The sequence below is a fragment of the Aplidium turbinatum genome, chromosome 7 (assembly GCF_918807975.1).
Source record: "Aplidium turbinatum chromosome 7, kaAplTurb1.1, whole genome shotgun sequence".
NCBI lineage: Eukaryota > Metazoa > Chordata > Ascidiacea > Aplousobranchia > Polyclinidae > Aplidium > Aplidium turbinatum.
Window position 1 is genome coordinate 5,918,912 of NC_137478.1, and position 26,749 is coordinate 5,945,660.

The 26,749-nt window shown below is 36.5% G+C and overlaps 1 protein-coding gene across 1 annotated transcript; it reads right to left on the reverse strand.

Moving 5' to 3' along the window:
• Positions 1-24,858, reverse strand: LOC145774278 (uncharacterized). The gene is made up of 16 exons (XM_082585478.1): positions 24,789-24,858; positions 23,586-23,744; positions 19,671-19,826; positions 15,194-15,274; positions 13,613-13,658; positions 13,259-13,313; positions 10,315-10,391; positions 9,885-9,983; positions 9,352-9,463; positions 8,118-8,214; positions 7,743-7,805; positions 7,256-7,373; positions 6,612-6,751; positions 5,882-6,084; positions 5,488-5,526; positions 1-3,421 (listed from the first exon to the last, which is right to left on the reverse strand). The coding sequence occupies exons 1-16, from the start codon at positions 24,825-24,827 to the stop codon at positions 3,235-3,237; spliced, it is 1,671 nt and encodes a 556-aa protein (XP_082441604.1). The 5' UTR covers positions 24,828-24,858; the 3' UTR covers positions 1-3,234.
• Between the last annotated feature and the right edge of the window lie 1,891 nt (positions 24,859-26,749).

A 26,749-nucleotide genomic window follows, 5' to 3' on the forward strand; every position in this document is an offset into this window, starting at 1 on the left:
AATAAACTACAGTATGGTTTAGTTTTTGGTGAAAAAACATGGCAAATAAAAGAATAATCTGCGGAGGAGGGGCTGCTTCATGCCACAAATCAACAAAAGATCTCATATGATAAAAGGTTTGTATTAAATAATAAAACCTTTGAGAAAATCCACTTACAACTACATGGGACAGACAGATTTCAGCCAGGGATGGAAAGATGCTTTTTCATTTGTAGAGTCGAAAAAATGAAACACAAATACCCTCACAAGAAATATAGCCTTCAGTAGAAAGGACTGGCAACAACAAACTATCTTGCGCTATTCTGGTTTAGACAGTAATGTAGCCCAACTAAAAAGAAACGTCATTCAACATGAACTACAATGGTATTAAAACGTTATCATGGTAGCCTATATAAACATATTTTTTGAAGTGAGCAAGATTATTTTTTTAGGTATGAGGGAAGATATGACCAGGGGCGTCGGAACGGTTTTTGACTGGGGGGCAGGATTATGAAAAAAGAGCACTTTTGTTGTTGAAAGGCCAATTTTTTTAAACTTTAAGATAAGATATAGCGGTAATGCTCATCCATTAGCTCATCATCGAGTAATGATACACGTGTCCGGTATACACAGAACAATGGCACGGAAGGGCATCATGCTATGTTATAACGATGTGGGCTAACCTACTGTGATACAGAATTTTGTGTTGTGAATATTATTTTGAGGCAGAAATGAAAGATTATACTGTAATTAGGCTAAAAGCATATAGTTGAAATTGTTATATCGCATTGCAAAATGTGCGGTAGCTTATATGACCTTAAAATGGCAGCATTGCCCCCCTGCACCCCCCATCCATAGAAAATTTGAGGGCAGGGGGAGCATTTGCCCCCCCCCCCCCCGCTTCCGGCGCCCCTGGACATGACTAAAGATATTGTTTTAAGAATCGTGCAAACACAACAACGCAGAATAGAAAGTTACCGGACTTTAAAAACCACAGGAAAGAAGCGTACAGTAGTTTATGGTAGTCCATTGAACAAAACAGGTGAACCAATTAGCCAATTTACCTCTTTACCTTAAAGAATGCAGTCGAGTTTATAAAGCAAGTGGCCTAAAAGCAGATTTTTGGACTTGTTAAAATTCACCAAGTTGCCTACGTTAGTCGAGTCTAAGGCTTTGTAGCTCATCTTGGGACAAATCAAATTTGAAAATTTACCATTAGACTAGAAAGGCTGAAGCCTAGGGCTTCAAAGTTCAAGATGTAGGCTACTAGTATTTAAAAACGTTTTAACATATTTGTAATAAACATAAACAATTTACAGATGCAGAAATAACGCATGAACACAATGTGGGGCTACAGAAAAAAAATTAAATAACCAAAGAAAAAATATCAAGAATGGTTCAATTAATGTTAAAAACATTTTTTTAAGATACAAGATCAATTTTGGAAAAAATACATTTTATAGATAGCCTACATTTCTGCAGTGGTCTGATACAGAGGGCAAGAAACTATATTTTACGATTGCCACACTATGCTGGACATTTGTTTAGAAAACTAAGCTTGTGTAAGTTCAACTCGTCAGTTTAATAGCGTTACGATATCACGTCCAAATGGTTCAATTCAATTTTTCTTTGTCAGAATGCAAAGGAAACGCTTTCGTGGAAATTACAGTGGCTTATATAACTTACAGCAACAAAACCAACAAAAAGGAAAAGGTGGAATGACTTCTCCCTGATTATTTCCACATCCATCAGAAACAATAAAAAACAAACTCTTGGTGGTGATCGAGTTTTATGTCTTCATGCTCGAACTGATGTCTCTATTTACTGATAAAGCCATCAAATTGCACCAATTTGTCCACATTGTGAACTGTCCATGAACTGGAGGAGTCCATGGACTGCACGATCGGGAGTCTACAATTCACAAAAGGTGTAGTGACAAGTACGACACCAATGGAGGAGTAGCCTGACAAATTTTTGAACGAATCTGATGTTTAAGGCAACTAAAAACCTATACTAACGAATACCACAATGTAACGCGAAGAAGCAAACTAACAACAGCTTATATACAGAGAAAAACCCAAACAGGTGTAAGGTGTCACAAAAAGACATTACACGAAGTATTTACAAGTCAACGGTGGGCATGAGCACAAGTAAACATTCAATGGCTCACTTTATATTCAAATGTACTAGACCTCTTGAACTGAGGCTACCGACACCTTCCAATAGAATAGTCATGTCGACTGGCCTACACAATTCTGCATGTCTAAGCACGATGCAAGTAAATAAAACCACTATAGGTTACCATAGAAATATAGTTATAGTTGCCATCATGCTTATTCAAATAGAAACACATGGTTGAAGGACTAAAACTTAGGATTATTGCAGACTCGCCACCGAGCATGCAAAAGTTGCATTGTTACATCCATTCAAGTGTAATGACTTTGAAACGAAGTAAAAATGGCACTTTTCGCTGACAGCGATAGATACTGCCACAGACAGCAAAATCTGTCATTTTTACATTGGTTCAACATCTGGAGACGTTGAATCAATGTAAAAATGACGAATTTTGCTGTGTGGGGCGACCTGCGCAGCAACAACACCTGAAACGCAGCGCTCTGGGACAGTACAAAAGTTGCAACAACAGACAATCTTTGAGTCACACTAAATACGTCAATTAAGTAACCTTGTGTGCAATCTTTCAATACAGTTCACTTTTTATATAATGTATTCAACACAATTGACGCAGGGGATGGATGAAAATTGTCTTCATCAACACATCTCAGTGTATATTGTGAAATCCTTGATTCCCCCTTGTATCCTTTAGCCTTGCTAAAATTAGAAAGATTGTCACTTGCTTCAACGAAGAAATTCCTGAATTATGCGCATGATTATTATTACTATGACGAGTACATGAAGCTGCACTGTGCGCAGTTGTGTGACTAAGCGTAGGTTCCCAGACAGAAAATCAATCGTTTTTTACTTTGATACAACGTTTGCAGACGTTGAATCAATGTAAAAACGACTGATTTGCTAACTGGATATGATGATTTTCGATTACACACTTCGTAACATTGGCTTATCTTGAAAAGCACAGACCTTTTAACGATTTTAGCGTACACAATTTTTACGTTCACGATATCTTTGCATGATTCCTCAGCAAGGAAAATAAGTGCTTTTTACAATAATTCCCAAATCAGTGTAAAAAGAACGGGTTTTTCAAGCTGGGTTAGCATCAGTAGAAGAACTTTTATGACTTTACAGAAATTCTTTTTTAAGCACTTGTTTGTTTTTATGAACCCAAAGATGGCCGTTCAGCGATTCCTTTTGGGGAAAACACCTATGACAAACCGGGCACTCATATTTTTGGGCCTGATGGCTCTCCATGTGGCCAAGTAGGTTACGTTTCCGTTTGAAGCGGCGGTTGCAAATGGCGCAACAAAATCTGAAAAGGAAAAATAGTAAGACAGCTGATAAAATGTGTTGTTCCAACGTTTTCATATCGCTTGTGTTGGCTTTTTTGTATGTTTTTCTTCAGCAGGTTGATCCAATGATCGTGCTTGATCAGTTGTGATTTCCCTTATAAACTTGCTTGTTCCCATACAGCCGAATCCGTCATTTTTACATTGATTCAACGTCTGCACGCATTAAATCAAGGTAAAAATTGGCACAAACTTTCATTGACACGTGGCACAAACTTACAAAACAACGTGTTATGGAGCAAAGATAAATAAAGCTTGACAGGATATGATTAATTATTACGAAACGGTGTATTAAAATTATAGAATGCAAGAAAACACAAGTTGCAATAGATGGAATTTCGCTTTAGCTGCATGATCGTTGTGTACTTCACAATAACAGATACCATGGCCACCTTGAGATGCGGCTTAATTTGTCACATTTTGCAGATTTTGGTAACAGCTACTGCTAGTGCTTGACTGACATTTTTTGACTTTTGAGATGTTTTTACTTTTTGCGGTTTCCTAATGACAAAAAACTTTTTTGTTGGCTTGGGGAAGCAGTAGCAAATGAGAAAAAGTAAGTTGAAAAATGCAAAATCAAACTGTTATTGAAACTTAACAGTCTGATTAAAATCTACAAAATCAAATTTTCTTTGTTTTTTAACATGTGAGGATGTTAAAACCTATTGTGTCATCTGGGGAAAAGAATAAAGAAAGCGTAAAAATCTAATTTAAAAAAAAAAAATATTTCAACGTTCGCTCAAAGTTAGAAAAACCTGAAAATTTCTGCAAAATGTGACAAATCAGGCCGTATCTTTAGGTGGCCATGCAGATACTAACGACCTGTTTTAGCCTGATGCTGCGAGTTCGCTGTGGTAGTAGCAGTTTGAACTAGCTTTCTTTTTTTTTTCCACTGACCAATTCAATTTATTTTTTGCTGCTGGCGCAAACATTTACAAAACAGCAAAGTAAACATACAGTTTGATACCAACAAAAGGGAAAGATGGCAAAACCTAAAGGTTTAAGATATACAGTACATCGAACACAGTTCCCTAATCATGTGCTATGACGAAACACAAATGTTGTTTTTGCGTTAACTGATGCAATAAAGGAAGCTTCTAGAACAGTGGTTCTTAAACAACTGGGGGCGCGCCTCTCTAGGGGGCGTGAAGATTCTCCAAGGGGAGCGCAAAGGTGGTAGGCTTCCAGACAGCAAAATCCGTCATTTTTACATTGTAAACTGTAACAAATGTTACAATGTAACAATGTAACATTTGTTACATGTAAAATGTCATGTTTTACATGTAACAAATGTAAAAACGACGGATTTTTCTTCCTGGGCTGTTGCACTAGCATACTACTGTATTGTACAAGTTGTTCAGAACAGAAATGTTAGTAAACAGAAATGTTAGTAACACAGTTACTAACATTACTAACTAACATTACTTACTAACATTACTAACACAGTTACTAACACAGTTACTTAGTTAAACAGAAATGTTAGTAACACACCTTACCTTGTGTCACGACTATTGACTGCAAATGTGACCACAGTTATAAATTTATTTTCCAGCGCTTATTCTTGCGGATCTTGTTTAGTCCATTGTTCAACAACAATGGCTGTTTGTGACGTTTTTTGTGTGAGTTTCTTTGCGCTTGCAAAGTGTGAAGACACAAGCTCAAAACAAACTTAACCGTGAATCTGACGTGCAATGTGCGTTGTCTTTAACTAAGCCACGCATTAAACTGCTGGCTTCGAAAAAGCAGCTACACATCTCCTTCCCATTAAACGGAGAAAAAGTAGGTTGTGATCCACTTACTATTTTGACTTATGTATGACGGAAAATAGAAAATAAACTTTGTTTTAAAATCCAAAACAGGTAAAATTTGTGTACTGTACAGTAGTTTGACTTTGATTCATAAATTCAAAGAGAAAATGGGGGCACAAGTTTTAGAAGTGACAGCAAATGGGGCACAGCCCAAAAAGTTTAAGAAGCTCTGTTCTAGAACATCACTTCAACCAGCAAACCGCATGCTGCGTTAAACTTACTTAAAAACATCCACTCCTTTTCCTTGGGAGTCTTTTTGACTGTAACAACATTTATTGAATGAAGACGGTGAGACAAAGACCATTTACACAATTTCATGAACATCTTTGCATCATACATTTGATCGTGAAAAATATAGGCCTAGGAACTTTGTAATAAATGATGTTATAATTGTTCGCCTTCGTGTGAACCTTCTTCGCCACTCCAGGGGTCGAGGGGCTCTGCCTTTTACCACCCTTGGGCAGTAGCAGCGCCTGGGATAGACAGTTCAATACACCTGCGGCTAAAAACGGCTATGAGTGTTGCGATCAAGGTTAGAGTTTCTGGATTAAGCTTCTAAAATATACTTTTTTAATCCGACGATAAAAAACTCCAACAACCAATCATTGCACTCACGTTAATTTGATTTTTTTTGGCGTGACGCTGACGTCCAATGAGGCCGAATCACTGGCTTCGTCGAGGTCACTAGCGGTCATTTTGTGAACCGCTGAAGCATGACGACGAAGATTATGTAAATTATTGAAAAGTCTTGCGCATTCAGGGCAGGTAAAGACAGCTTCCACATAACGGGCTTCTAATGCAGACTTCTTAGATTTTACCTGAAATATTTAGCAATTTATTTCCTAACAGTGTTTCCACTACAATAATTAACAATTGTCCGCCCCGATAGCTCAATTGGCTAAACGCCCGACTTTCTGCACAAAGAAACCGCAAGATCAAGCGGCGCTGGTTCAGCTCTCGAGGTGTGCGCTTGAGCAACGCATCTTAAAGATTACTCTCAGTGGCACCCTGTGGATGGAATAATCAGGGTGCCATTCACAGACTTCAACAACTTTCAACAATCGGAAACTTCACTCTGTCAATTTCGCTAACTGGTTCTGCGTCAGTGGTTCAAAGCCTCTACAAGTATACGAAACTGCCAGAAACAACCTTCATAAAAGGAAATCGTGTAACATATAACAATCTGTAACCTCTTTATAACATACAGTGACGTGATAGTAATGTGACTTTTAGCGAACAACAACTCCGCAAAAAACAATTGTTAAAAAACTGAAGATTATTTTTCGTGCTGTGATAGAAATTTAATTTCTTATCATGATGTTAATAAGAAATTTTGGCCATGTACTCCGTCTGTGTGGATGAGAACGTGGCACTTCAAGTTCCAGCGTCTGTCAAAGCCACGATCGCAGAACGGACATTGATACTTCCCATTGTCCCCTCGCGTTATCTCTTTCACAAACGGAGGGACCGCGTCTGTCTTGTCTCCTTCAGAAAGAAACCACTTTCAGTCTGATGTAGCAAATTGGTTAAAAGTAGCCTAGAACATAAGCCAATCCCAGCTCGCATAATTAGTCGTTTTCAATGTACATTGAATCAATGTAAACACGACAAATTTTGCAAGCTGTGTTCCATAGCACTCCAATTCCAAAAGGACTGCCCCACAAAGTACCTAAGCCGGTCGTGCTTGGGCGTAGCAGTTTGTTTGGTATAAATCAGCAACGAAATCAAAACTGTTTACAATCTAAACAATTATAAAACATATTGTAAATCCTCGTCTCGAGGCCAAACTTTAAGATACTTTGTTTCAATACTGTTAACGTTTAACTTTATCATTTTTATCACGTGCTACTTCGAAAACAATTGAATTTCGAACATTTTTTTCAGAATTAAATAAACATAAAAGGTGATATGTAAAGAAGTACATAAATAAACAAAACAACATTTTTTTCAAAAAGTCATCACTTTACACTGTACAGTAAGAAATAAAACCTTTTTCTAAAATAGATTTATCTGGGGCTTTACGACGAGGTACGGAAGAGAGCATCGTGGATTTTGTCTTCAGCGATTCTTTTGTTTTCTCAGCATTCCTCTCGCAGTCCATGGAATTCTGCTTGAATGATTTATCAAGAATACAGTAAATGATGAAATATTAAGTCATAGATTAGGAGTTCCCCTAGCTATAACACAGAACTTTATGACAAGGTTTTTCGAAACTGTAATTCGTTTCATCGACTCTCTTCAGGAAATTTGTCGTTAGAACAAAAAGTACTGCAGCTTTGGGATACGACTAACCCTCTGCTCGCCATATTCAAGTTCTGCACCACAAATCAACACTTCAAACACAGTTATGAATACATTCCTTGGATCTTTATCTGCAAGCTATTGTTGGTTGAAAAACGTATAGGCCAAAAGTGGTCTTAAATAATATAAAAATCAAGCAAAAACTAAAAGCACTTTTTAACACCTCTATACTTACATCGGATGGCGGTACAGAGTAGCTACGGTGTGTCTTCAGATGATTTTGCAATTCAGCGGCAGTCTATTGAAAACAACAAAGCAATAGTACGACTTGTACGTACGACAAAATATGAAAAACAAAGTTTTGTTATTCAACATTAATATACGCAAACCTTTTTGCTTTGTAGCCAACTTTATGGCATAAGTTGGCTCAATTGTATAAAGCCAATGAATAACCCCTGAAAACAATTAATGCAGCCTACAGAAAATGGTTAAAAAAGTTACCATGAAACCACACAAGAATGTCACAATCAAGTAAAAAAGATGTACAACATCACTTTTGTACAGAAATAAAAAGGTTAGTTTTACGCCAGTGAACATATATTTTGCTTACAGTTAGCTCCAAACCACACATCTGGCACTTGCAATGATGTTTACTGTGGTTAAGAAGGGCCGTTTCATTCTTAAACTGCAACAAGCATTCTTCGCAACTGAAAAGCAAAAAATCTTTCACGACCTGGTCAAGATGGCGCCGCACGAAAGTGTGATGGCTGCAACCGTATGGGAACATGCAGCCAATGTGAAGGAGAAACTGAATACTAAAAGTTGCAGCAAAACTAACCAATGAAAACATTGGTAAAAACAAAATCATCAAGAGAAGTGAGGTACCTAGAATGATAGACTTATTTCGGTTTCTACTTGGGTCGCTGATTTTAAAAATGTAAACGTTTAAAAATGTTAATGATTTTTCCCCACCAGTTCTCGTTTTCGAGATGAAGTATACACCCTTTGACGCCAGAATTTGCCTACTTTTCGTATACCTCAACGAAACTAGAATTATTTAAAGGTATGTCATTTGCAAAACATCAAGGCAGTTGGATGCTAGACATACTTTAGTTTAGACAGAGTATCTTTAGCCCTTGTGAATATTCAAAGACTGAGACTTAGCAGAATACTTTGGTATTTTGGCCCAGGCAGTTGTCATGTAATTCATCATCATCAGTCGCCAGCTCCACTTACAGGAGATTGGGCATCAACATGGGTTAGTAGTTTCCATGAGTGGCGATTTTGAGCTATCTCGCCCAGTGTTGCCAAATCGAAACCAGTCCATGCTGAATGTTGTCTTGCCATCGTTTTGGTTGCATGCTGTGTTTTCTTTTTCCTTTGACTTTACCTTCTGCGCAGACTTTACTGATTCCAAAATATGATCTTTTGGTGTGGCTTAACACTTTTAGAACTTTTGATTTGTACTTAATGCGCTTTAAAGTAAAATCTCTTGTCAATCATATCGCGTTCAGCCGAGAATGACCCAGATTTTTCTACACGTCTCTTCTTCTTCTTCAATTGCCTTGCCTGAACCAGGCATCGACGGCCTCAGATGAATAATTAGATCAAATGTTCCTATTATATGTTGCATGGATGATTGTTTCTGTTTAGTCGTTAAATTGTTCCAGATGTGTTTGTCTTTGTCTGCCAGGTGCCCGCTTTCTAAAAATTTTACCAGTTAAAGAGAGATGCTCCAGTTTTTGCTTTCTTGTTACAAAACGTCTCTACCATCAAGAAAAGCTTATAGTATAAACTGCTTAAAAAGCTTAAAGTGAAACTGTCGATCAAGTTGACTCTTGTACCGTAGTAGCTCTTCTTTGTTGTGAGAATACATGTGTAGATTCAAGTCCGCAGTGCTCAGAAATACGGCAGGGCATAGTTTGCATGACACTTTAGTTTCCGCTTGTCGTCCATCTACGAAAGTTAACCAAATCTGCAGTGAATTTTCTTTTTAAATGACAATATTAGATACATTTTTTATCACTTATATTTGAATATTAATCAAACACGTAATGGAACATCGCATTGCAAATTGAATTAACAATTAAAATACGCCAGTAGGCTACTTCTGTGATGCATTAATGTTAAGATTTCTAACGGGAAGACAACGAAACGACCATACTGTGCTAGTCAGTTGAACACTGTATGAATGAAAAACGTAAAGATAGTAGAGTTTGTAGGTTAACCGTTTTAAAAAAAAACAGAAACAACTAGAAATTACCCAGGCTCCCCGCCTGGTAGTGATAGACTTGTCTTTCTACATCTATGGAAACTAGACGATAAGTGAATAATTCTTATGTTATGAGAGTCGATGCATTCCACGTAGAGCTTTTACCTTCTGCGGTGGGATCAGGCTCCACTTTTACTGGATGAGTTCTAGATGGAGGAACTGAGCATCCGCTGGCGCTTATATCATCTTTGCTAACTTTGTTATCTTGAAATTCAAGATAAAAATGATATATTTTTTATACTTTTATGAGCCTTGGTAATAAATGGGGGCTGTGGAATTGGTCAGAAAACACTTGATTTTTAAGTTTACTTTTTAAGACAAAGTTCGTTCACAAAAGAATGCTTATGAAAATACTAACACAACACGAATTAACACCCACTGGATGAAGAGTTAATACAATATGGCAGTTGTTGAAATTGTTTTGTGATTAGAAATAAAATAGTAGAACACATCTCAATGAATGATGACACCCCATGTCCCATCTTAATTTAAATTGCAAATGGAAACATACAAATAGTTATTTAGTTAAGCATACTTTTAGCTTTTCGTACAAGGTCAACTTCTACTTTTGCCGCAATGGGAGAAACTAAATCCCAACTATCATGTGGTGATCTGTGGAAGGTGAAAGTGAATAATGGATTTAAATTGTAAAAGTTGTCTTTGCAAACTTAGGCCTACTATTTTGCAATGTTCATACTCAAGCAGACAATTGAGGCCTGATTTCAAGAAATTAATTTAAAAAACAAATCACTAGCAATACATTGACATAACTGCAAGCTAATTACTTTATATTAACAGAAACATAGAACTCGTAGAAACCTACTGCTGTACTGCATTTAAATAAATAAACAGTCCACTTTTAGCACTACTTCTATGAAGGTACCCAGTTACAAAATAGCAAGATAATAATTTTCTAAATTGAATTTGGAAAAAAATTTACATAAGGGAGTTTTTTGAATACCCTAACTCAGAGGTCTCCAACCCTTTTTCCATTACGGACCGGTTTTAAAGTGAAAATAGCTTCGCGGACCGGCAATAGAAAAAAAAAAACGATGTTTGACATCTACTTGTATAAAATCTAATTTTTACAGCGATTAAAACCATAGTTTTAGTGGATGGTTGCACAGATACTCGGATGAGCTGGGCTATATAAAAAATAAGCTTTTTTTAAAGGACATGGCTAAATCTACAAAACTAGTGTTGCCAGATGAGGAACTTTGTTGCAATTTAAAAAAAAAACTTCAAAGCTGTTCAAGAAAAAGAAACTTACGGCAACACCTGTGACGGAACAAAGCTTTAATCAAATAAACACAGCAAAGTTTGGGTGTTCATCGGGACTGTTATCTTTTCTAGCATTAGTTTTGTTGCAAATAGGCCTATACTGTAGGCTATTATTGCTAGAAAAAATAAAATAAACAAATTCTTGTTACGTTTAGCAGGCTTAAAGGGGTAGTAAAGGAAAAACCTGACTTGGCGATTTTCCACGTTCTTCGTGTTTAACATGCTACTATAAAACGATTTTCAATAAAATTTTGCCCCATTGCGGTCTGACCACCATTGTGCGCCTGCTTTTGTCAGAGCTTTCAAAAGCCAGGATGGGCCTGAGCAACGAAGCGTGCGACTGTACAGTCTACGTAACAAAAGACTAGCAATCAACCGATCACGCAATAATTGTTACTGCGGGCGATTTGACTGTAGGCTATGTATGTATGTACATCAAAACAGCACATTTCTACATCAAAACAGCAGACAGTTTGCTCAAAACATCAGATGTGGTAACGTGGCTTTTGTCATTGCTGTCTTTTATTACGTATTCTCGAGCAGTGTTTGCACGTTTTGGTCATTTTGAAAAAAATGAAAATAAATGAAACACTGGACTTTGGGCCTTGCCAGCGCCATTGAAAACAATTTTTTTTCGCTAATTGTTTTTGAAATGTATTCTTGAATGTTCAGTTTATTCATTTTAATGCTTAATTCCGGTTTGAAATTTTCATTTAGTATGCCTTTAACCATTCACTAACTAGGAGCATGATTTTTCACATAAACGCGTATTGCATAAACAATAGTCAACTTATTCTTATACCAACACAAAAATTCTGCAAATTTTTTTTTGGCTATTTTTACGTAATAAAAACCATTTTTTCCCACGAAACCCAATTTTTTACCAAAAAAAACGCTTTTACCAATAAAAACCCGGGCGGCATGGCTTTAATAGAAAAAAACGGGCTTTTTTACAACTCTGGTTTAAACATACTTATAAGTATCACTTATCGGTATCTTGGCTTTTGAGAGGCCTTGAATAACTTTACCGGTTGGCTACTATTCCTTTAATCCATTTGCCGATACCATGTGATCCCAATGCAGTGAGTAAGAATGACAGAGGATGGATCGAGCGAAGCGAGGGAAAATAGTTTGCAAAATGTGGAGAATTCGTGTGGTATTTTTAATTGTGTTTGGGAGCACGTGACTAAGTGCTCCCACCCTGGATCCGTCACTGCTTTAATCGATACACAGAAGGTCATAGGTAAGATTTACACGTGTTAAGCGTATGATTGCAAGTGGTTTCACCGCAATCAATTTATTTTATGGCTAAGAACATACTTTCAATCAACTCGCATTCTTGACCGCCATTTTGATTGAGAGTTCTCGTGGTTAGGGAGTTAGGGACCCTGCCCTAACTCACTAAATTATTTAGTGAGACAGTCAAAAAACTTCTTTATGTACTTCTTTATTATTATTGTACTTCTTCGTTATAAACTTCTTTATAAAATTCTCCAAATTAAAATTAACTTTTAAAAGTCGCATTTGCATTACCAAATAATTCATTACTACCGTAAGTACTAAACACTAAAATGATGCACAAATGCAACACCCAACTGGCGGCAAGAGCATAAAAAACGCGATGTCCCCTTAACGTGTGATATAGATGGTGTCAATGCAGTTTTTATGATATCTCGCTTTGCTGTGCACCATTTTAAGAGTTTTTAGTGTTAATTTAGCAATGAGTTGTTTGCTAATATTAAGTTGCATCTTCAGTGTTACTGTTTAGCCTACCAGGGCTGTGGAGTCGGAGTCGTGGAGTCGAAAGGATTTTGGCGTGTCTGGAGTCGGAGTCGTTAAAAAAAAACGACTCCGACGTGATATAAAACGATGAACGATTAAGTTTTTGTTTAGGCCTACAATACTTTTTCAAAATATTGTTTCTTGTTCTCCATATTGTCTAGTTCTTTACCAGAAAATAGAAGTGTTTGTTCTTGTCAGATTTGGTACCAGTCGCCGTTTCAATTACAATCACAAATTAAGTGAAATTAATTTTTGAAACAATAAAAAAGAGCAATTAAAAAAATCTGGCAACACTGAGGCCAAAGTCGGCCAGTTATAAAGCGGGAGTAGGAGTCACACATTTTTTTCCCGACCTCACAGCCCTAGTATTTACAGCGGGGGATATTTCCATACACTTTTCTCTGTATATACAATACCTTGTGTCAATTTTGTTAAGTGTCTTTGCATCAGTTGGTTTTTGGTCAATTGTTTCTAAAAACAAAATTTCATGCCCATGAATTTCTCACGTGTAACTTAAGTCACAACAAGAGCATCCCAAACTTATTTTCCAAGTAGCCTAATTGCGATCGCATAGTCAACACTGCTAGGTCGGCAGTTTTTGAACAGGTAACATTCCACAATGAAAAAAGAACGTGTACGGTATTAAAAAGGAATGTTAATGAGTGGTGGTGCTAAATCAGGGTAACTACCACTCATGGCTTAAACGTGCTGTTCTTTTAACCTAACTGCATACTGAATATCAAAACAAGTGGTGCTGCTACTCAACAAACCTGTAACTTCCATGCTTGCCTGCAGATTTTTACCTTGGTTGTCCACCTTAGAAAATATACCTTTTATTAAAGATGCGGCGTAAAGTTCCTCACTAAACTGGCACTAAGCAGAATTTAGAACTAACCTATGTGCTAAGTAAAAACTGACACTACCTAATCTCTCGATTGTCCGCCCCGATAGCTCAGTTGATTAGCGTGTGATTTGGTGAACGAATAAGCTTCAAAATCAAGCGCTGGTTCGACTCTCGGGGTGTGCGTTTGAGCAACGCATTTCAAGGACTGCTTTCCATTCAGCACCACCTATAAGTGAATGGAATAATTTCCTGGCAACAACACTTCAACAATCGAAAATTGCACTCTGTCAATCTCGAAAACCGGCCCTGCGTCAAGAGCCTCTACAAGTATGCGAAACTACCAGGAATAACCTATCAAAGCTTTGTCGGTCTGAAGATAAAAATTCAAAACCAACTAACCATAACGTCTGGGGAACTGATTGATTGCACTCCCGAGAAACAACAATGAACGCCATGTGGCAAAACCAAATGTTATCAATAAATAACACTTGACAACTTTTTGGTTCTATCTCATCACCACCACTAAGTTCCTTCCTCTTGACGAGGTTGGAAGTAATGAAGCGCCAAGTATAAGGCTCCATATAAGACATGTTAAAAAATTGTGGAAAAAACAAAATGGGTTAAAAAGTGGGTCTGCTACTATTCGGTGAGTCCGATTTGTTGAGTCCGATTCGGTGAGTCCGATTCGGTGAGTTCCTAACCTCTAACCCTAACCCTAAAACGGCAATGATAATTAGGCTACGGTATCGACAATTTAAAAAAAAAATTAAAAAAATCCCCCTTTAAGGGATCGGACTCACCGAATCGGACTCACCGAAACGGGCCATTCCGTTGAAAAGTTTACGAAAGTCTCCCGTCTGTAAATATAGCTCATGGCATTGCTGCACTAACAGTGATGGCTTTGATGGTGTAAATCCACTACAATGCACATTGAACACACTGCATAGTGCATAAGTCTATATTTTGCATAAACTCATTTCATTTTTACTCACAAAAGTGAACAGTCTGCATCTCTTTTCCTACTATTTATAATAATAAAAAAAAAACTATTGTAAGTGCTTGTCTGATGTATTTAAATTGGTTTCATGCTGATTGAAAACTGTGCGATGTTGGGTATATGTACAATTGTACAATTTAATTCTTTATGACTCATACGGTTCACTCTCTCCCCGCTTTTCCGTTATTTAAGCTTCTTATTGATTGATTACATTTACACTCTTTTTTTTTAGTTTCAAAATTTGCAAGCAATAACTTTTGTTAGAAAGTTGAATTTCATTTTTCATGTTTGGTTGGTTTACAGCAATAGGTTCTGCGTTTTGCCATGCTGGACAAGTAGACACTACCTGACCTAGCCCCCTGAAGAAGTCAGTCGTGTCTGATTGACAAAACGTCGGAATAAAAGCAGATTATCACCTTATAAATGTTGTGATAGTTCAGCTAAGTTTGCACCAGAAGAACGCATATCATGTTATTTAAAAATCAACATGTCGAATAAATGACATCCTACCTCATTAGACGTGTAGGTCTTGCTCTGTCTGAATAAACGATTCACCAAATCTTCTCTTTCTCTCAAGCAATATTCCATAATCTGAAACAACATTCTAAGTTGAGTGAGAAAACATTTATAAGTAACACAATGTTCTGCTATTTCATAAAAACTAAACTATGGTAACTATCAGAAAATCACCAAATTCAACATAGGGTCATTTCATTATAATTCATCCAGGCCATGGAACCATAAAATTTATAATTGTCCCATTTTTTCACAGTTTAAAATGCTTGAAATTCTGAGTTATTTGGCACAAATTTTGTCAAAATTGGTCGAGCGGTTTTTGTTTTATCGCTATTTTAATGTTTAACCACCAGATGGCGATTTTTTTAGTGAGCCGCATAAAAATGCTCATATCTTGGGACCTAGTTGCCCAATCTTCATAAAATTGGTATCTATCCCCCCATTTTCAGGGATGGGCTTTCCAAAAATGAAGGTTAAAATGAGCTAGGAGTTATACTTTTTGTGATATAAACATTTGTAGTGCTTCGATAGCATGGCCGATTTCGCCATGCGGCCACACATTTTTTTCAAAATTTTTTTGATCATTATTATTAGCATAGATGATATATTCCAAAAATATCTTTTAAATCACTTACAATTCACAACCTCATAATAAAAATTGTGCACAAAAATGCAGAATTTTTAAAATAGTCAAAAACATTGGATTTTATTTTTTTTGGAATTTTGGGATAAGACTTTAGATTTCATTACCACTACTTGTATTACAACTACTTTATGAGCAGAACTGTAGTCAAGCTTTCTTCTCAATGCTAATATTGATGTAGATAACTGACTCCTATTCCAATAATTCTACTTTAATCATTAACAATTCATTAGCCCATACTGGGTGGTCCGCCCCTCCCCCCCCCCCCCCTTACTACGCCATTGTATGTCAAGCAAAGCATAGTAGTATAATACACTATTACACAAAGTGAAGGAGTCAAGACATAAAGATGAAGGAGTTTAATACATCGAAAGGATGTAATGAGCTTGTCCGATGTGGGAAATAATTATATCATTTTCCAAACATGTCTCGCTGCTACTGGTACGACAGTGTGCACAGTATAATTGTGTTACTTTAATTTGTCAGAAGTTACATTAAAGAACAGCAACAGTCTTAATAGTAAGTGAGTTATATGCAACAATCTAAAAAATACATAACAATCTGAGAAAGAAAGTACATTACAAAATAAAGTCACACTATTCTGACGATATAACTACAAGTCTATACACTTCTGCTATCATTTCTGAATCGGAATACAGTATATAGGCTTTGTCTGCACTGATTATTGTAAAATTACATACATACATCATTGTAAGATTATTAGTGCCAAGAAGTGTACGAAACGTTAAAGATAGTTTTAAGTGACTTTCTGCAATAAAATACAATTAAAAAGGATTCAATAAACCTATAGTTTTGCATGCATAACTAGTGCATCCCATTTTGCATTGAACATTATGTGACGCTGGACAAAATATGCTCACTGCAGAGCCATTACAACATGTGAGGGGCAACAATCGGAATGAATAAAAACGCAAGAACAAGGGCCGCCATGCATGTAAGTAAACCGACAACCACGGTTTCTACCATGTAGCTAAACATGTGAAAAGCAGCATGAATTACTATACAATTGAACACGGGTTGTCATACATGCGAATAAACTTTAAACCACAGTTTCTAGCATGTATTGTACAGTAACAAAGCTCTGTGAAAGGAAGCAAAAATATAAATACAACATAAATGAACAAAGGTTGTTGCACACTTGGACACATAGAACAACATGCCATTATTGTAACATTAGTCAAGACCTAGACAGCAATTTCAGGCAACCAAACCCTACCTAATAGAAGCCAATCAATGCTCTTCTTGAATGCAAATGAAGCGACGATTCACAGTTTCCATGTTTGGAGCCGAAAATATGTATATTCTGCCTGTTATAGTGGAAACTGTCCAAAATCATCATGATTGAAAAAATGTGCATGTAACACTTATCTTCACGGCCACTCGGCCAGGCTAATCGAAAGATGGAGAGGGGCCACAAGGATGCATAAAATTGACCAGACCATCACTCTTTTCTTTGTCCACAATAATTCAACAAGCCCAACCCACCACTGTCCGTCATAAACACATGCTACATAAGACATGACACTTACATCTTGGATGTTTATCATTGGGGCTGCCTCGAAGAAACAATGTGTGCCAGCGAATTGTGAATCATCTGATACGCGCTTAAAACTGAAAGAACCAATACAACTTGAACTAAAGTAATGGTATCCATGAGTACTAGGCACAGTGCTTCCACGCTGGAACCTTTGTTCAAAAGTGGTCATTTTTTGCCACAAATCATGGTAAATCTCCATGTGACGAGATTGATGGAGTGGTAAAAAGGAAGCTGGGTAACGAAAGTCTAGGCAGACCAACTGCTAACCAAATTTTGACTGCTGCAGCTGCCTATCAATACTGCTCTGAAGCTGTAACAAGTGTAACTTTCTTCTATATAAAAGCTGAGGAACTGGTGCCAGTGAGAAATACTCAACAAAGATTCCAGCGTGGAAGCACTGTGCCTGGTCTTGAATTTCTTCAATCCAGATGATTTTGGACAGTTTCCACTATAACAGGCAGAATATACACATTTTCGGCTCCAAACATGGAAACTGTGAATCGTCGCTTCATTTGCATTCAAGAAGAGCATTGATTGGCTTCTATTAGGTTGGGTTTGGTTGCCTGAAATTGCTGTCTAGGTCTTGACTAATGTTACAATAATGGCATGTTGTTCTATGTGTCCAAGTGTACAACAACCTTTGTTCATTTATGTTGTATTTATATTTTTGCTTCCTTTCACAGAGCTTAGTTACTGTACAATACATGCTAGAAACTGTGGTTTAAAGTTTATTCGCATGCATGGCAACCCGTGTTCAAATTCATGCTGCTTTTCACATGTTTAGCTACATGGTAGAAACCGTGGTTGTCGGTTTACTTACATGCATGGCGGCCCTTGTTCTTGCGTTTTTATTCATTCCGATTGTTGCCCCTCACATGTTGTAATGGCTCTGCAGTGAGCATATTTTGTCCAGTGTCACATGATGTTAAATGCAAAATGGGATGCACTAGTTATGCATGCAAAACTATAGGTTTATTGAATCCTTTTTAATTGTATTTTATTGCAGAAAGTCACTTAAAACTAGTATCTTTAATGTTTCGTACACTTCTTGGCACTAATAATCTTACAATGATGTATGTATGTAATTTTACAATGATCAGTGCAGACAAAGCCTATATACTGTATTCCAATTCAGAAATGATAGCAGAAGTGTATAGACTTGTAGTTATATCGTCAGAATAGTGTGACTTTATTTTGCAATGTTATGTACCGGTGGGGTGTTGTACAAATGTACAATGTACATACTTGCTCAGATTGTTGCATATAACTCACTTTACTATTAAGACTGTCGCTGTTCTTTAATGTAACTTCTGACAAATCAAAGTAACGCAATTGTACTGTGCACACTGTCCTACCAGTAGCAGCGAGCCATGTTTGGAAAATGATATAATTATTTCCCACATCGGACAAGCTCATTACATCCTTTCGATGTATTAAACTCCTTCATCTTTATGTCTTGACTCCTTCACTTTGTGTAATAATGTATTATACTACTATGCTTTGCTTGACATACAGTGGCGTAGTAAGGGGGGGGGGGGGGGAGGGGCGGACCGCCCAGTATGGGCTGATAAAAAAGATTAAAATCCAATGTTTTTGACTATTTTAAAAATTCTGCATTTTTGTGCACAATTTTTATTATGAGGTTGTTAATTGTAAATGATTAAAAAGACATTTTTGGAATATATCATCTATGCTAATAATAATGATCATAAAAATTTTGAAAAAAACACGTGGCCGCATGGCGAAATCGGCCAGGCTATCGAAGCACTACAAATGTTTATATCACAAAAAGTATCACTCCTAGCTCATTTTAACCTTCATTTTTGGAAAGCCCACCCCTGAAAATGGGGGGATAGATACCAATTTTATGAAGATTGGGCAACTAAGTCCCAAGATATGAGCATTTTTATGCGGCTCACTAAAAAAATCGCCACCTGGTGGTCAAACATTAAAATAGCGATAAAACAAAAACTGCTCAACCAACTTTGACAAAATTTGTGCCAAATAACTCAGAATTTCAAGCATTTTAAACTGTGAAAAAATGGGACAATTCTAAATTCTATGGTTCCAAAATTTCAATTTTCTGGATGAATTATAATGAAATGACCCCATATTGACTCGGAATTCAAGGCATTTGCGGCAGTAATAATCCAACACATAACTTTTTAAACTAAGCTGAAAAACTTTTACAGCTTACACAATGTTCTCGTCGTCTATTTCTAAAATATCAGTAAAGCAAGACAATCACTAAATTGAACAATTGAACATACGGGCTCGGAATCCAAGGCATCTGCTGCACTGATGATCTGCTGTAGCTTGGAGCCGGATAGGCTCGATATATTGTGTAATTTTCCCAAGTACAGAATTTCCAATAAACATTCGAATCCATAATTTGTCACACCAACAAGGTGAATTGTATTCAAATCCTTTAATTAAAAATCGCAGTTAACAATGATCTTACCAAGCAATGTTGAAACATTTGAAATTTGGCCTGTGTGTGTTAGCCTAACACAACCAAAGAAATATTTTTAATCTTTTTTGCATGAAATTTATGCGGTTCCCTGATCAGTGTAGAATTCAATATACTCAAGTGTAAACCAAATCATATATTGAGTATACAACTGAGAAGGGAGAATATAACAAACTGTATTATATACAGCCCAGTTTTGGATCAGTACAATATTTTAACATCAGTGGAAAATTCATAAATTAGCCTGCAGTGGGCCATATACTGATGGAAAGATATTGAATCCGAATTCAGAGCTTAGCTACCTAGCTATAGTTTTTAGCTTGTCATTGTTATTTTTATGAGTACATATAGCCATTAGGCTACTATTGAGGTATGGCCTACCAAATAGGGTGTAACACTTTACACACTTTTTTTACAAATTGCTACTGGCTAGTTATTGTGGTTTGCAAAATTACCTAACTTGATCAAGGGGGAAAAAATTTTTGAAAAAAAAAATCATTTAAGCAGGCCACGCTCCCCATTTTTGTGGCGAAACCCCAACAACCCCACTATTTGCTATATTTCATCCCACGATGGAGGTAGAGAGCTAATTTTGCCACCAAAAGATGCAGAATACAAAAGTTTATATCCAACTTATGAATGTACCATAGCCCTAAACCCTTTAGTTTTTTCTATAATTGAGAAAAACTGTTTTTGACAGTAAAATTTGCATCTTTCGTAACCAAATGCTTGTATTTCAGGTCATGGCTTAGATGAATGTCATTCAGCCATGACAGATAGCCTTTATTCAAACTCACAACTGTGTAACTAGTACAGTCATTGAACAGAAGACAGTATTGTTGTTCTCAAACTTTTTCACAGAATTGAATCAGTATAATTTTACAAGTTTCCTTCACCAATATACAGCACTGTGCACTGGTATACAAAATTTTATGATGTTTATCTCAAAATTGATTACAAAGATGTAAGAAGTCGAATAATGAATTTTCCCCAGGTCACCAAAATAATGCTTTTTAAGCTGGTTAAGTAATTACCTCAGGTTTTAAAACTGCTGGTGTTAAATATCACATCAAAATATACTCAGCAATATGTCTGTGATAGAAACTCTTTCAGCATTACTTAAATGTATATACTAGACTAGCCGAATCGGACTAGCCGAAACAGGCCATTTCGCCCCTGCACAGTGCACAGACCATTGGAGAACAAAGGTTATTTGCTCTTGTCCAATGTCTTCAAGAGTTCATCCAAAAGAGCTAAGACTTCTTTTAGATCAGCGCTCAGAACGTAACATGGTGATTGGTGGTGTTGATGTGGCTGTCTGAAGCAAATACATTTGAAGCAAATACAAAACAGAACTCTCAGAACTTGCCATAAACACGCTAGTGATGATTTTGATCTTACTGGTAACAGTGATGAATTAGAGACATCTTTTGAAGAGGAAATGCCAAAGTCATCATCCAGTGAATTTGAGTGTATGAGTGGCAGTGAAGAGGAAATTGCTTCAACATCATCACACCTTGTGAGTTCTAATGTTTGTAAATTAACAGACAAAAGACTTGCATCCCAGTGCCGTACAAGGTTCATCAGTTGTCTTAAAAATGAGAAGCTTCATGAAAGCATGTAATGCTTCTGAGCCAGCGAAGAAATGCTTCATTGACCACAGTGAGAAATGGCTGAACCCAAAGACAGCTGTGTTGGGTGCACTGCATGCCAACATTGATGTATCTAGGATTTCAACAGCAAATAAAGCAGACACCAAAGCTCTGTTGTGGTCAAACCGTCCGCTGGCGGCATTTATGGATGCAACTTCTGCATTTTCACTATATCTGACACCAGGGAGTAAGGATGATTAGGAAGTGTTTCGAAACAACAATACTTCTTGTGATCGATTGATAGGCCACGTGAAGGAAACAATTAATAGCAAAAAATTCGTGACACAAGTGATGTTGACATAAAGACAAAGAGTTACATTAACAATGCATACTATTCGCAATGAGAAATTAACAGGACAATGTACTTTGTCCAGCACAGTGGTTCTCAACCTTTTTGTCTTGGTGGGACCCCTTTTGGTGCCTTCGAAGCAGTCGCAGACCCCTAACAATTTCTATTTGAAATTTTGGTATATCGCGTCTCCTTATGGAATCATATGTTATATAAGTTTCGAAGGAACACACTGAGAAGAATTTGCTGAATTCGCAACGCACTTGACGATTGATGAAATTATGTTATGACTTATGAGCTATAATTTGTTGGCACACAGGATCAAACATCAGTAATCTATATGCTGAGGATGTTTTTCTATAAATTTTATTAAAAGTTAATAGAATACTTGTGACCGTTACAAAGAATTTCTCTCTTTTTTCATTTGTAATCAATATTAATTCGTTATAATCACAGTCATTGCAAAATATGTGAGTTGCATTTCCAAGTTAATCATTGATCAACAATCTGCTGTCTCAAAAGAATTAAGTTGAACATAGCCAACATTGCTTTATTAAAAGGTTTAAGTCATTTATATGATATTTTTTAGTTAAAAAATCAAACCTTTGTGCAATGTTCTTTGCAATTTTAAACGACGCACCAGTGGGTTGCAACTTACAGTTTGAGAATCACTGTAAGCTAATATGATACATAAACAAAGCACAAACAATTTTTAAATTTCGTAATTTATTAATCATGCTGAAAACTCGAAAACTTTCGCGGACCCCCGGTTGAGAACCACTGGTCTAGCATGTATTGTATAGTTTTGTGTTGATTGTTTCCTGCCTCATTATTGAATAAAACATCACTGTTCTTATACAGCTTACAAGTTTGATTTATAAAGGTTATGTTTTTAATGACTGAATGACAATCGTGCAAGCCAAGATCTGAAATACAAGCATTTTGCTTCAAAAATGACAGATTTTACTCTCAAAACAGTTTTTCTCAATTATAGAAAGAAGTAAAGGTTTTAGGGCTGTAGCATGTTCATAAGTCGGATAGAAACTTTGGTATTCTGCATCTTTTGGTGGCAAAAGCAGCTCTCTATCTCCACCAGAATACGAGATATAGCAAATTGTGGGGTAATGGGGATTTCGCAACAAAAACGGGGAGCGTGGCCTGCTTAAACAATATTTTTTTTCCAAATTTTTTTTTCCATTGATCAAGTTAGGTCATTTCGCAAACCACAATAACTAGCCAACAAGTAAGTTGGTCGGAGCGTTACACCCTACTACCAAAGCTTATAATAAAATTATAAAAGGTATGTTGCAAACAAACAGAATGAAGAGCACTGGTGTAGATAATATGGCTTTGGATTTGAAGTAGCAAGTAAAAGAACCGACATTGGCATGGTAATGTTTTATGAGAAATGCACACAATAAGCAGCCACAATATACAAGAGCAGACTTAAGCAGCAAAACACTTTTTTATGAGATCAATATAGCTTCAATTGATCTAATAAAAATAATCCAAAAAGTTGCAAGAGAAAAAAGCAACAATTCGTATAGCATCAATTATTATACTTCAAACAATTTCGTATTTACAATAAAAGGTTTGCAAGATGTAATTCAAACCTGCCTGCCTGCAATTCAAACCGATCTGCCACTACACCAGGTTGTGTTAGCTATTTCATGATTACAAAGTTGCTGTCTATATTATAATCTTTCAAAATCACTTATTAAATAATGTTTGCATATAAATAGTATCACATAAAACATATGTTCAAGTAGCCTACTTCAATTTGTGAATCAAGCTTAGATGAAGCAGCAGCCAACACACAACGATGCACAAAGTATTGCTTGCATCCCACCAAAATCTTTAGATCACAATACTTTTCCAACTGCTGTTGCTGATATAAAGCATGAAACATGTATGCAGAATGCACTACATCGATCTGAAATATATAAAGCTGTAATTCCCTCAAATACCAACTAAATAAAAGTAGGCCTATCACCTGTTTCATTTTTGGACATGAGCCTAAAATGTCTAGTATAACTTGCAAAAAACTACCTCAATGGCATCATTGCCTGGGCTACATCCTCCCTGACCTACTATGAATAAACCAAATCAAATTCAAACACAATTCACTTCTAGCATGCAAAATGAGATTTGATTGACCTCAGAGGCCTGTAAATGCAATGTAGAGAAACAAACTGCTAAACATGTCGCTCTTGAATATTTCATTCATAAAGCTCTAATAGAATGATCTACATTACTCACATTTATCACTGTAAGTTTTGACATACAAACCAATTTTCATAACATCCATAATAAAGGTTGCTTATTTTTGAAAGTGATATGTTCCGTTGCTTGCAGCAATAATTTATTGATAAAAATTTTATTAGGCTATTCATGATTAGGCTATATTGACAAGCAATAATATTACAGGTGCGCGTGACTTTTTCTTATTTCAACCAATGGCTAGATTCATTGACACAACCTGCTTTCTTAAATGATACAATTTTTAAAAATTAAAGCAAAGCAATAAATGTGATTAGTTTTCATCTAACATTGACTTGATAATTTTTTTAGAACCAGAAAAAAGCAGAAATCCAATGAGACTTCCAGTATTTTTGAGGTCGCATTTGAATCATTTATATGCAATTTGGCATCAAAACAGCAATCACAAAGTTCCCTAATGTAATTTTAATACACACAACAATGCCAGAAAATTATTACAAGCTTAAGCGTATGAAAACATCTTTCTAATAAAAAAAATAACTGTTAAAGTTAACAAATACGATTTTCAGAAGTCATTGAAAAAGATGGTCGTAAATACGCACATAGACCAGCCTACTGTATATGTAACTAACTAAACTGTTTTTAACAAGATTTATCCAAGACATGAAGATGAATTAAACATAATTGAACCAAAATTTAAACAGTTGAAATAGTTAAAGTCTACGATAATTAGGCAAGATATCAATTATTGACATACCTTTCTGTAAATAAATAGATTTTCACTGTTTTCATTCATGATTTGAGCTATATATCTAAGCCTAGCCAACCTGACCTGACAAATACTGTGGATTAAATTGATAATAAAAAAATCAGATAATGAACACACCAGTAGACAAGGTGATTGCATTGCCAGTGACCACTCGCAAAGCTCAATTTCCTAAACTTGTCCCTAAGTAGGCATAGAATTCTCAATCTAGGGAAAAATTCCTCAAAAATGAGAGCATGGATTAGGAGTCTGAGCCTACTGATAAACTCTGGAACAAGGCCATAGAATTGACAAGAAAGAAATTTTAATTTCCTTTATTTGAAACTTACACTTTTTTTTCTTACAGCTCGTGCTTTTTTATTCCATGTCAATTTTTATGACCATGTTCTAATCTAAAGTTTACAACACAAGGCGAGTCCTACCTACCACTAGGGCTAGGGCCAGGGGCTAGGGCACCACAACTTTTGAAGTTCGTCTTCTGTCGTAGTGTTGCCAGACGCTACCAAATAAATTTCTTCACTTCCAGCCAAACACAGTTTGAAAGTTCCTGAATTGCAATTTCATCTGCATTCTTAGAACGTAACTCGGCTTTAATTTTCTTTTGCCAACTTTGCACTGATCTAAAAATAACATCTTCACCCCATTTTGAAACTGTGTTTCTACCAACTAACCCATGATCAATCCAATCCAACATTTCAAAACAATTAATTTTAATTTAATAATTATTAACCAATTTCAGAACAATTAAAATATTAAATTGAAATCTCTCTTAAACGTTAGCAAAGCAATGCATGCCTCGTCTTCCGTTCACTTTTTCCGGAACCTTGAAATTCTTCTCATTTAAAATTTCGTCCCTGGTGACCTTGAAATTTCCATACACGGGGGACAAAATTTGCCATCTATTTTCTATTTATTTTCTAATTGGGGTTGCAAAAAAGTGTTTCAAAACAGGGAAACAAGATACAGTAGTAAAGTAGGCATAGATTATACAATCTGAATATCAATAGCCACTGGTTAGTATTTTCAAAAGCAAAAAATTGAAACTATTAAAATTAAAACTACTATTAAAATTTAAATTAAAACTACTCACCACATACTTGGACTCATGTTGCCAACCTCCTCGTGGTGAGTCCCGGCAATTCACGTTTGCGAAGCGAATGGCAACAAGCATAAGACAGCAAGTAACAGGGCACCAGGGGCGATAAAAGGATAAACCCTCGGCCCCGGTATTCAACGAGAGAAACTCATCCTCCTGATCCTGAGCAAGTGCAGGCAGCTCCACCTGTCGTAAGGGCCGGAGTAACACTGTTACAGTTGAATGTGAAAGGTCTTACCAAAGCCAAATGCAACATCTTGGAACACCTAGCACAAAAGCACAACGTAACAGGAATCCTCTTACAAGAAACCCATACGGTACCACGGAAGTATCGAAGTTAAAGATCAGTGGATATACTCTGGCAGCTTGCAGCAATAGCCTAGTAGCCTAACATTCATGGAATACTGGTAGGCTACCCACATATGTGAGAAACCCTACTAAGTGGAAGCCGATTTCTTCATCTAAGTTTGACTGTGAAGTTGAATAGACAGCCACTGAAATCGAAGGCACGTCTGTGATCAACGTGTATAAATCACCAAATACACGTCTGCAGGCAAACTCCATTCTCGCATTCGCTCCACCATGCATGTATGCCAGAAACAGGGGCGCCCGAACGATTTTTGACTGGGGGAGCAGGATTATGAAAAAGGGCACTTTTTTGCTGAAAGGCTATTTTTTTTAAGTTTAAAGATAAGATACTAAGATATAGCGATAATGCTTGACAGTTTGTTAATCGTTTCCCCCCTATTAGCAGTGACGATCGGTGAGGGAAAGCAAGGAAAGCAGTGCTTACCTTGGCAAAAACTATGCAAAATATAATGACTGAATTCTAGGTTTAACTTTTTATTATTTTTAT

Coding starts and splice junctions, on each gene's coding strand:
- LOC145774278 (XM_082585478.1), bottom strand. CDS start 24,827: ATGAATGAAAACAGTGAAAATCTATTTATTTACAGAAAG. Junction 7,374..7,742: donor ACTCTGTACCGCCATCCGAT/GTAAGTATAGAG, acceptor TCATTCAAGCAG/AATTCCATGGACTGCGAGAG. Junction 3,422..5,487: donor AAAGGAGTGGATGTTTTTAA/GTAAGTTTAACG, acceptor TTTCCTTTTCAG/ATTTTGTTGCGCCATTTGCA.